This window comes from Nematolebias whitei, chromosome 15, assembly GCF_014905685.2.
Source record: "Nematolebias whitei isolate Nwh7 chromosome 15, NemWhi1, whole genome shotgun sequence".
Classification (NCBI taxonomy): domain Eukaryota; kingdom Metazoa; phylum Chordata; class Actinopteri; order Cyprinodontiformes; family Rivulidae; genus Nematolebias; species Nematolebias whitei.
The window spans coordinates 37,361,282-37,373,665 of NC_056512.1; the positions used below are offsets into that span (position 1 = coordinate 37,361,282).

A 12,384-nucleotide genomic window follows, 5' to 3' on the forward strand; every position below is an offset into this window, starting at 1 on the left:
CTGTCTACAGTCATCTGTCTGTCTACAGTCATCTGTCTGTAGTCATCAGTCTGTCTACAGTCATCTGTCTGTCTGTAGTCATCTGTCTGTCTGTAGTCATCTGTCTGTCTACAGTCATCTGTCTGTCTACAGTCATCTGTCTGTTAATCTGCACTGTCACCAGGTCTCAGGACTTCATGCCCATCCTGGAACTCGTTGACATTTTTATCCGCTGCCTGAGTTCAATCCGCAAACTCCCGGCGCACGTGGTGTGGCACATGCAGTGTTAACGCACATGCGGTGTGTGAGGAAGAGGAAGGACGCTTTCTCTGACATTTTACCCTCCAAGTGTTGAAGAACTTCTCCCTCCAGTCTTCAAAGATGTCCTCTTTCCCCTCCAAGAAGCTGACACCTGCAGGACACACGAGAGGACATCTATCTGTGCATCTTTACGCACGTGCTTACCCAAAGTGTCGAAGTAAAACAAACCCACAGGGACCGGTTTGACTTTACAAAGTTGACGTCATACAGGAGGAAATGAAAGGAGGGACCTCCAACCTGTGTAGAAGACACTGGTGGCCAAAGGAGATGCAAAGCTTTGGTCCAGCAGCAGTTTCCGGAACACCATCCCGGCTGATTTTCCCGGGAAATGTCTCTCCAGCGCGTGGAGCCAGAAGTAATTAAAGTTGCCATGGAAACTGATGGCCACAATGGCCACATTGCGTGTGTGTTTCCAGTCCATGCGCTCCTTCTGGGCCATGAGCTGGTGGAGCACGTCCCCCCCCAGAGAAAAGGCAGCCGTACAGGGTAACGTTGGCCAGCCAGGGGAACCGCTTGACGATTTCTTTCAGCACCGTGTGCCTCATCTTGGAGACCGCACGTTCCCGCGGGGGCTTAGGGCTTCAGGTCAGCCAACATGGAGGCTAAAGTCTCCCGAGGAGGTCCTGATGTCCCCGGTTGCCTGACAGGACACAGTGCGTGTGAGCGCGGTGATCCCTGAGGATTAAAGTTTCCACCGGAAACAGGAGACTCTGTCATCATCAGAGCTCGAGACAGACAGAAAACCAGCAGGAGAGAGCCTTGCAGAACAAATCTGAAAAGAGACAGAGGCGGCTCTAATCCGAGGGATTGTCTGGGTCCAGTCCAATAACAGGGCCCGCACCGATGTGACATCATCAACGGCAGTGTGGGCTGTGGAGGTGAGAGAAGTGGTCTTAATGATGCGATTAAAACAAGAAAATGAGATTTAATCTGAAGAGTCTGAGGGAGGGAATAAAGCAATTCATGATAAATCCGTCAGAGGCTTCTTCAGGTCCACTGTAAGACAGAAGAGATCCTTCCTGCCCACAGCAGCATCTAAACAAAGTCTCTTTCATGAAACCAGAACGATGAGTTACATTTCATTTACCTCTGGGATTAATTGAGTATTTCTGAATTGAATTAATCAAGTCCTCTTCTCCTCTGTTACCCCCGCAAAAAGCCAAAAATCAGCTGTAAATTTTTTATCATACAAATTAAAACAAACAGTTACTTTACCAGAGGTTAGAGCTAAAAGATAGCTCAGGAAACCCAACCCGACCCTAAGTATAGGAGCCAACCCTAACTATATGAACTGACCTTAACTATAGGAGCTAACCATGACTATAGGAGCCGGCACTAACTATAGGAGCCAACCATAACTATAGGAGCCAACACTAACTATAGGAACTAACAATAAATATAGGAGCCGACCCTAACTACAGGAGTACACCCTAACTATAGGAGCCGACTCTAACTGTAGGAGCCGACCTTAACTATAGAACCTGACCTTAACTATAGAGCCGACCATAACTATAGGAGCCGACCATAACTATAGGAGCCGACCATAACTATAGGAGCCGACCATAACTATAGGAGCCGACCATTACTATAGGAGCCGACCTTAACTATAGGAGCCGACCATAACTATAGGAGATGGCCTTAACTATAGGAACCAACCATAACTATAGGAGCCGACCATAACTGTAGGAGCCGACCATAACTATAGGAACTGACAATAAATATAGGAGCCGACCCTAACTATAGGATTTATCAAAACAGAAAAACTTAAGCCTAATCTTAAAAGTTAACAAGGTGTCAGCCTCACAGACAAAAACTGGAAGTTGGTTCCACAAGAGAGGAGCCTGATAACCTCCTTTAACGCATCATCAAGTTGGACGTTTGTCCAACACCTTACAGTTCTACTGGTACATCTCAATGGCGACTCCAAACAGCCAAATTTTGCGGTCAGTATTGCCGAGCTTGTAACTTTTCAAGGTTGATTCGTTCTACCAGCGAGATTCAGGAACCGCAAGTAGACTGTGATTCTCAGCAGAAATTGCGTCTAGCTTACGGCTCAGTTCACACAGTATTTGAGTCTGAGTGTTCACAGCACGGCACATTCCTCTGCCTGGCAGGTTCACAATGGCCAAAACAGCTGTCAACGTTTTTCAAATTTGTTGATATGCCAGGTAACCATCAACTCCAAAAAGCACAAATCCTGTTATCATGAATACAATTATGTACACATCTTCAACATCCTCGACTGACAATGTGGACAGACACATGATCTTCCACAGCCCCAGGAATCCATTGTGTATCTGGCTGCAAGTGTCCCATTGGGGATGGAGGGTTCTCCTTCTCCCTGTCTTCTCGTTGAGAAAATTTAATCAATTGTGTTTGGAGGCCAGCTGACCAGATCCATAATTTACAATTTGGAAGATATGCAAAGAGAAGCTCCAAAAGGTTCACAGGACAAAGAGCAGAAGCAGGGGAAGGAGCAGGAGGAAAAAGCATCTGCCTTCACCGAAAGCAAGAAGAAAAAAAAACTAGCCAGGTCCCCTTAGGTAGCATGGAACATCTGAGACTAGTTCCTGTTAGCGACTGGGACCCTACGCCATCTGGGTGACGGTCCGGAGCAAGCATAGTGCTAAGGCTAAGTCCCCAGTTCACCACTGACCTGTTCACATTTCTAATCGATTTTCCTTGCTCAGTGACACACCCACTGAGAAGCAGACGCTGGTTATTGGCAGCTCCATAGTCCGAAATGTGGTTTTAGGGACTCCAGCGGCCATAATGCATTCTGGGAGCCAGAGCAGGTGACATTGAATTTTATCTGAAACTGCTGACTAAGGCTAAGGCTAAATACAATAAGATTGTTATTCACGTCGGCGGTAATGACACCCGGTTACGCCAATCCAAGGGCGTCAGAAGCATCTGTAATGTGGGGGTGGGGGACACAATGATGTGCGTAGGTGTGTGTGCGCGCGTGTGATCAGGGTCCAGTCCAGGGTCCAGTCCAGGGTCCAGTCCAGGGTCCAGTCCAGGGTCCAATGCGGGGTCCAGTCCGGGGTCCAGTCCAGGGTCCAGTCCAGGAAGCAGAGTTGTAGTCCTCTACACCTCTCTGCTGCTTCTCTTCTGTTACCCATTCAAACTCCCATTGAAACGGTGTCAATTTGCTCACAGCTCAAATTAAATAAACCAAAAATCAGCTCTAAATATATAAATCATAAAAATCTTATAAAAATAAACAAAGTTACTTTACCATAACAAATGAATAAAATCATTAAATGTGGATTATTGAACATCAGATCTCTTTCCTCTAAATCCCTGTTAATTAATGAACTGAACTGAGTGTCATATTGATTTATTCTGTCTGACCTGGCTACAACAGGAAGATTTTGTTAGTATAAATGAATCCACTCCTGTTAATAATTTAAATGTTTAAGCTCCTAGAACAATTCAAGGTGGAGGAGTATCTTCTATTTTTCAGTCAGCATCATTAACTCTTTCAATTCAGATTGTTTATATAGCGTCAAATCACAACAAAGTTGTCTCAGGGCACTTTACAGGAACATTCACATACATAGAAAAGCCAATTAGTAAAGTTCTCTATCTAAGGAAGCAGCAGACAAGTTGAATCTTGACTTCTTTGCAGTCTCTCATCCAGAGCAAACACAATGGCAACAGTGGAAATGAAAAACTCCTTTTTAAATGGAAGAAACCTCCAGCAGAACCAGGCTCAGGACAATCTGCTTTGACCGGCTGGTTTGAGAGGACAGGAAGGAGAGACGAACGAACACAGAATGGCAGGTCCAGGTATAGGTGCAGGTGAACCTGAAAGACAAAAACACATGATAAGGACAGAAACAATAATTACAAATACAAAACAGGTTGAGCAGAGTAAGTAAAGACAGGAGCAGAGTGAAAAAATGTGGTCAGTTTGTCCTTCAGCAGTCAACAAGAGACAGCTCAGGAAACCCAAACTGACCCTAACTATAGGATTTATCAAAAAGGAAAGTCTTAAGCCTAGTCTTAAACCTGGACAATGTGTCAGCCTCACGGACAGAAACTGGAAGTTGGTAGAGAGGAGCCTGATAACTGAAAGCACTGCTTCCCATTCTGTTTTTGGAAACTCTAGGAACCGCGAGTAAACCTGCAGCCTGAGAGCAAAGTGCTCTGTTAAGAAAATATGGAACGATAAGCTCTGTAATGCCATTCATGCCTGTACATCAAGCCTTGCTCTGGATTATGACCTCATGCCTGTTTCCTGGATGATCGCTTTGCTCCTTGACCTGATTTGGATTTCTCTTTCTGCCCATTGTGACGAACCCTGCTTCTTATATCTCGACTTCCCCTCACAGACTTCATTCTTGGATTGATTATTTGGATGTCTGTCTCCTGTTATTGACTCCCGCTTTGCCTCACAGATACCACTCTTGGATTTGCCCCCCGACAAACCACGGACGGCAGCTGTACTGACAGTGACGTCATCATTGCCACGCTCTTCCTGGAGCCTGTGAGGACCTGTTTACTCAGCAGACCCTGACTTCTCACCAAACAGCCAATAATACATAAAAACTGTTCTTTTGTATTCTTGTGTTTGGCTTATTTGAATCCAAAACCCGATCCTGACAGAATAATTCGGCCAAATATGGATTAGAAGGAACCCAGACCCGTAGTCATTCCATATGATGCAGGAGTTTCAGAGAAACAGATGTTTATTTTCCAAACACAATGTCCCAGTGGCGTTTAAACCCTAAAATACATTAAAGACTGGTTCATCCCAAAGATCCAGTCCCCCAGCACAAACATATGTTATTCAGTGCCAGGAGGGGGATCAGTCTTACATTGGGGAAACTAAACAGCCACTTGCCAAAAAGATGGACCAGCCCAGAAGAGCAACATCATCAGACCAGGACTCAGGTCTACACTCATCTCCAGGCCAGAGGTCACTCATTCAGAGATGAAGATGTTCACATCTTTGATAGAGAGGAATGATGGTTTGAGAGAGGAGTAAAGGAGGCCATCTTTGTGATCTTTGATCTTTGATCCATTGTTAGGCTGATGGTCCTCGTTGATCATGTGAGCAACTAGTTTTGGATGTCACCAACAAACTGGTTGGCCCACTATGAGAAGGTGATATTTATAAGATTGAGTTGAATACAGCACCTCAGACTGAAGAAGTCTTTTGGATGAGAGATGAAACGTTTCAACAATTTTTTTTTTGTTTGTTGAACGTCCAGAGGACCTGACTTAACTTTTTTTAGATTTGTCTACCTGGATTATTGAGCATGCATCAGGAAATATAGTATAAATTAAAGTATGATAAATAAAGTATAGTTTTTGTCTTGAACTTTTTGAATTTGTCGTTATAGCCACTTTTACCTATTACGTGATACAACGGCATGCCCTACTACTCTGCTGTCATCTAGTGGCTGAAAGTGGTACTGTTTCATTTTTTCAGTCATAAATATGGGAAACAAAATCCATAAATACATCACTTCGGCCTACAAGTCGCAGGACATACAAATTATGCAAAAAAACATGACTTATACAGTGAAAAATATGTTACTCCAATTCTGCTTTGCTGTGGATGCATTGCGCTGTGTTGTCTTTAAAATGTTCCTAAATTTTTTAAAGGATTTTTGTAATCGAGGTACTCGAATTATTCGAGGAATCGTTTCAGCTCTAATCGGGTCCTACTAAACCCAGCCGGTCGAAGCAGATGGCCGCCTGTCCTGAGCTTGGTTCTGCTAAAGGTTTCTTCCTCATGAGGGAGTTTTTTCTTTCCACTGTCGCCTTCATGCTTGCTCAAGACGAAAGTTTTGTGATGGAGTTAAATTCAAAGCAGTCTGCTCCTCGGATAGTGTTAATTTATAATTTTTTTTATATATGAATGTTTCTGTTCAGAGCCCTGAGATGACTTCTGTTGTGACTTGGCGCTATATAAATAAACTGAATTGAACATAGAAGTCGGGGCTTTTATTTTTATTTTCTCAACGTACATCAATCTTTATTCAGCATCACATGAGGTTTTTAAAAATATGTATATAAATTTCATTTTTCTGCAGCAAACTTTTTTAACTTCAAAACTTTGTTTTAAATATATAACTATATAAAAAGTATTCATGGCTGAACGGAATGTGACTAAATTAAATAAATATCTGTAGAAAACGAATAAAAATACATTTAAAAGAGTCGTTTGTTAACAATATAAAATATTAAAATGTTTTTCTCAAGAACTGCTATTTAATCAGCTCCGCTAACGAAGGACCGTTTGTTTGAGGGAGGGGCAGAAAAGATAAACTCTTATTTCTATTGGGTATTTTATACGTCATTCAGATTAATCTGATCTGTGATTGGCTGTTCTTCTAATCCCGTCGAAGGGGCTGGTCTCTGATTGGTTGCGCTTGTTGAATCCGCGGAAGTGTCATCGTGTTCGGACCTGAGCGGAACTTGTCGGATTTAAAGCGGCTGGTTTTGACGAGTCGAAGTTGATTCGAGACTTTTGGGACAAAATGAGCACCGAGGAGCTCTGAAGCAGGTACATTTGTAAACTTCTCTTAAGAAAGGGCTGGACTTGTGTTTCCCTTAATTTTCCGAGCTCCCCATCTGTTTGGACTCAACAAACAAACTTTAGTTTCTCTGTTTATCTGATAAGTTTAGCAGAAACTCCGGAAATGAGGCGACATGTTTAAAACCACCTCCAGCTGCTCGCTTCCGGTTTGAAGCGTCACTTTTTAGCCTTTTGTAAAGCCAGACCTTTTGTCTTTAATTATGTTTTAAACGAACAGCTTTGCTGCCGATGTTTTTCTAGCACATTGTTTATGTGAAAAGTCTCTTTTGTTTGTATTAAATCTGAGCAGCGCTTGCTGACTGTGACGGAAACTATAAAAACAGGAGATTTTCTAACGGAGTTCCGCGTTGAGGCGGTTGTCGGTTTAGTTCCTCCAACATGGAAGCTGTTCACAACAAGTGTCAACTTGTTCGGTTCGGAAGCCGAACCAAGCCCTGTGCTGACTGTTTTTATGAAACACTATAAAACTCTTTAAGACGAGAAGGACGTTTAATAATAATAATCTTTTTTGAACCAGGTTTGTCCTACTGAGATCAAAAAATCTCTTACAAGAGAGACTGGCAGCATACAGAGAGCGAAAAACATAAACACTCAGTTACAACACATACCAACATAATACGGTTGTTCTTGGAAAGTTCTGTTTCAAGAGCAAGCAACTCAAGCTCTTTTAAGGCTGATTGTTTAAGCACTATATTAACATTAAACTTGCTCTGAATATAAATTGCAACGCTGCCCCAAGTTCTTCATGGATGATCAGCGTGATACACACTAACCATCTATGCAAATATTCTTATCACTCAGATTTTGTAAGCCAGGTTTTGGTTAAAATGATATCAACATTTCTTGTGTGTATATCCATACCTTTTATCAAGTCTATCTTTTTTAACAGGCTCCTGATATTTATATGTAATAGTCCAAGTTTAAAGTTTTCCAAGTTTAAAATCTGCTGGGGTGTCACATTGTACTGGTGTATCTGGGCCTGGATTAGTCTCTACATTCCCTGACAACAACAGCAATAATACAATTAAACATTTAAGCCTGGTACTACCTTTTACATCAGCCCCACGGCTTGAAAGACAAGTATTAGTAATAGAAGGGAGTGGGGAACTACAAAAATGCTTACTCAAAACAAAACAAAAAAACTACTAAAATGAAGTGACATGCCAGGTTTAAGGTTTAAGCAACCTCTTGGATGTGTTAAAGGATACTGCTACCTTTTGGTCATGTAAACTTATTAGAGTAGCTCTGTAACAGACATTGTTGGTCAAAGTCACATTTTCATAGCTAAAATTATTATTTTCTGCCCAGGCTGGCATAGCCTCCTGAGCTGTATTTATTGATTAAAAAAAATGAGAAATTTAGAACTAAAGAGAAGTTTAAAACTAAAGGTTTGTAACAAAAGTATTTTATTGTTGCAATTAGTCTATATAAAGGTCAAGATCAGCCTTCGTGGACCAGCAGATGAAGCTTGTTGCTTCGTCTTCATCGCACACTTCATGTTGGTGAATTTCAAAATAAAACAAAATGAGTCCAATGAAGGAGATCCATCATGGTTTCAGATGGCTCCCTGCTGGTTCTGGACCTCATAGGAACACCAAAGTTCATGTTCAATAGTCCAGGTACGTTACCTAAATAATGCAATAAGCACTAACAGCATAACCACATTACGTCGAACAGCAGCATGAACATGAGTCTGTGTGAGCAGATGGGCACGCATCAACACATCAAGATGAAACAGATCAGCAGCAACACGAAACGGATCAGCAGCAACATGATGTGATTTTTCACAGTGATTATCATGATTAGAGATTCATGAGTCTAACAGCCTCAGGGTAGAAGCTGTTCCTCAGTCTAGTGGTTCTACACTTAGTGCTCCTCAACCTTCTTCCTGAGGGGAGTGGGGCAAAAAGTGTGTGTGCTGGGTGAGTGGGGTCCTTCATGATGCAGGTGGCTCTCTTCCTGCATCTGGAGGTGTAGATGTCTGTGATGGTGGGGCGACTGACTCCAACAGACGTCTGTGCAGCCTTCACCACTCTCTGCAAAGCTTTTCTTTCTGCAGCTGTGCAGCCTCCATGCCACATGTTGATGCTGGAGCACAGGATGCTCTCTACTGCACACCTGTAGGAGGTGGTGAGGACTGAGCTTCCCAGTTTTAGCTTCTCTCCATTGGCTCCTTGTCAAGTGGCTTTTAACTTAGAGTGAGTCAGTATCTGTGTCTTAATGTTGTATTCCTTTACTTATGATGTTCTGATTTTTTAAAAATATATATTTAGGTGTTTTTTTATTGTTTTACTGTTTTTTGTTTGTTTTTAATTTTGTACAGCACTTCGGACGGCTGCTTGTTGTATTTTAAGTGCTTTAGAAATAAATTGGTAATGTATGGTAAGTCCAGAATTGAATTTAAAATCCTACTTCTAACCTACAAAGCTCTCAACAACCTAGCTCCATCTTATATTCAAGATCTTATTGTTCCATATTTTCCTAACATAGTACTTCACTCTCACACTGCAGGTTTACTTGTGGTTCCTAGAGTTTCCAAAAGCAGAATGGGAGGAAGATCTTCCAGTTTTCAGGCTCCTCTCTTGTGGAACCAACTTCCAGTTTCTGCCCATGAGGCTGACACATTGTCCCGTTTTAAGACTGGGCTTAAGACTTTCCTTTTTGATAAATCCTATATTTATGGTTGGCTTGTTATGCTACTATAGGCTTGGACTACTAGAGGACAAATTGACCTCATTTCCTTAAATTAATTGTTAAAATTGAATAGTTTTCATTTGATACTATTTCTATTTTAACGTGATTCTTGACCTGCCATTGTGTATCTGTTCCTACCAAACCCAGTCGGTTGAAGCAGATGGCCGCCTGTCCTGAGCCTGGTTCTGCTAAAGGTTTCTTCCTCATGAGGAAGTTTTTCCTTTCCACTGTCACCTTTATGCTTGTTCAAGATGAGAGTTCTGTGATGGAGTTAAAGTCAAAGCAGTCTGCTCCTCAGATAAATAATGTTAAATTATTATTTTATATATGAATGTTTTTGTTCAGTGCCCTGAGACGACTTCTGTTGTGACTTGGAGCTATAGAAATAAACTGAATTGAATTCTTCAATCCGAGGAGCCACGAAACAGATTCCCTGGATTCCCTGAACTGGAGTATGCTGTTTGTGGGAAGGGAACCATTTTGTTTGGTGCCTCTTCAGATTGAAGAAGTCCTTTGGATGAAGGATGGAACGTCTCAATGAAGAAAAAAAAGTAACCATCCAGATGACCTGACTGAACATTGTTGGACCTCAGAGGAAGTTCTGATGAACCTTAGTCTACATTTTGTTGGTTCAGACCTTCTGACTTCGGACCTGCAGGTGACTTCCTCTTTCAGCGCTTTAATGGAAGTGAGGCCGACCACAGCCGAGCGCCGGGTCGGGCTTCTGCTTCAGGTTCTGACAAGGAGGATCCATTACACCTGCTTCAAAGACAAGTTCCTCCTCACCTGAACCCGAAGGAACCGACACTCCACAGTTCATGTGTGGGAGCGACCTGACAGAACCAGTAGGTTGAACAAGTCCAGTTCGTAAAGTTCTGCTCAGGCTTGAAGTTTCTTCAGTGGATTCTGTGGGTCTGAAGTAGAACCTGAGAGTCATTTCAGATGTTTGCAGTTTAAATGTCCTGGACCTTCAGACGCTTCTTGGTTCTGGTATTTATTAGAATGGGTTCAGAGGCTCTGACATGAACTGTTATAACATGATGGCAGCAGATAAACAGTTTAGTGAAGATGGCGCCCAACAGAACGCTGCTCTTGGACCGAGCCAGAGGTTCTCAGCAGGAAGTGGTTTGTTCTCTGCAGTCGTCCTCTGAACGTAAACTATCAACTGAGTAGAATAAAACAAACTGCAGCTTCTCATTAGATTCATGTTTGTTGCTGTTGTGGACCTGCTGAGTTGCATTCAGAACCTGCTGTGAGCTCTAACAGAACTCCTGTGTGTTCAGGAGGAGGAGCATGTCTGTGGAGGTGGACTTGTTGCTGCAGGAGGCGAAGGAGAGCATCGAGGCGGCCCAGAACTACCGCAGCGAGCTGCAGCAGCGCCTGCATGGCCTCAGCCAGGCCCGCAAACAGGTCTGTTCATACGCACTGCCACCAGTTCTCCTTCTGTTCCAGGTTCAGCGGGTCGAGGGGACGAGAATCTGAGCTGGAGGAGTCTCAGGTGACTCCCACCCCCCACCCCCGTCCAGCTGCTCGGCTGTAAACCATACAGCTACTTCCTGTTTCTACAGAGTTTTCGTTGTGAAACCAAACTCCAGACAGATAACATAGGAAGTTCTGTTGAGTCAAACAGAACTCTGCTCAGAGTTCTGCAGCAGATGGTCCAAATAAAGTCCTGGGCCCTGATCAGGGACAGTTGAGTCCAGGTGGACTGTATTCTCGAAGGCTGTGATAAAAACTGCAGCAAGTTTCTTAAAGAATTTTTTTTATTAGTTTAACTTTGGTTTCTGACAGTGGTTCTGCCTGTGTCGTTGCTGGGCTTCTGCAGAACTCCCCAACACACCGAGGAGCTGAAATGATGCCATTTGTTCTGGAAATCCTCTACAACCTGCAGAACAGCCTAAAACCTTCCCGGTTTATTTAAAACATTTCAGAACTACAAAATATGAAAAGTTTGTTTCTGTCTGATATTTTTATTTCTAGTTTTAAAACATGAACAGATGGAGCTCCTTACTGACAGTTCAGTCTCTGTTACCATGGTGACCAGAGCAGGAGGTAAGCACAACCTTGGTTATTATGGTGACCAGAGCAGGAGGTGAGCACAGCCTCTGTTACCATGGTGACCAGAGCAGGAGATGAGCTTAGCCTCTTTTACCTAATTGACCAGCACAGGCAGTAACCTCAGCCTCTGTTATCATGGTGACCAAAGCAGGAGGTGAGCACAGCCTCTGTTACCATGGTGACCAGTTTAGGAGGTGAGCACAGCCTCTGTTACCATGGTGACCAGAGCAGGAGGTGAGCTCAGCCTCTTTTACCATGTTGACCGGCACAGGCAGTAACTTCAGCCTCTGTTACCATGGTGGCCAGTGCAGGAGGTGAGTACAGCCTCTGTTACCGTGGTGACCGAGCTCAAACATCCTGGGTTTAAAGCTCAACAGAGCTGTATAAGATAGAAATGTGGTTTCTTCCGACTGTCTGATTTAAACCACTTTACAGAAGTTTTTTTTTTTTTCACCAACTCCAGTGGGTTATTTGTCTTATTTGTTTGTTTGTTTTGTTTACAAGTACACACTCCTTTATACCTAAAGCAGGAAGCCTTGCTTGCTCCTATGAAGAAGTAGAATTAGTTATTTATAACACTGTTTATATCTAATAAACATAACTGTAAATAACTGTTATCTTATATGATGTATAACATGTTATTTTACTGTTATAATAGTTGACATTTATAACACAGTTTGTTTACAGTCATGTGAAGTTGCTTCTAAAATCAAAGATCAGACTTCTAATCCGTCTCCTCCACACCAATGATGCTGGTGTGGCTGAACATCCCCCCC

At 42.8% G+C, this 12,384-nt stretch overlaps 2 protein-coding genes across 2 annotated transcripts in view; one reads left to right on the plus strand and one right to left on the minus strand.

Annotated features, from left to right (window-relative positions):
- LOC119421193 (mpv17-like protein) overlaps positions 1–845 on the minus strand; it is a 3,167-nt gene extending 2,322 nt beyond the window's left edge. Inside the window, 3 exon segments of the mRNA XM_037688576.1 lie at positions 321–391; positions 538–763; positions 765–845. Coding sequence (XP_037544504.1) covers positions 321–391; positions 538–763; positions 765–845 — 378 coding nt within the window.
- Positions 846–6,687: 5,842 nt separating this feature from the next.
- The window catches only part of crlf3 (cytokine receptor-like factor 3), a 23,618-nt gene continuing 17,921 nt past the window's right edge, over positions 6,688–12,384 (plus strand). The window contains exons 1-2 of the mRNA XM_037688463.1: positions 6,688–6,823; positions 10,834–10,960. Coding sequence (XP_037544391.1) covers positions 10,844–10,960 — 117 coding nt within the window. The 5' untranslated portion in view covers positions 6,688–6,823; positions 10,834–10,843. The remainder of the gene's footprint in view (positions 6,824–10,833; positions 10,961–12,384) is intronic.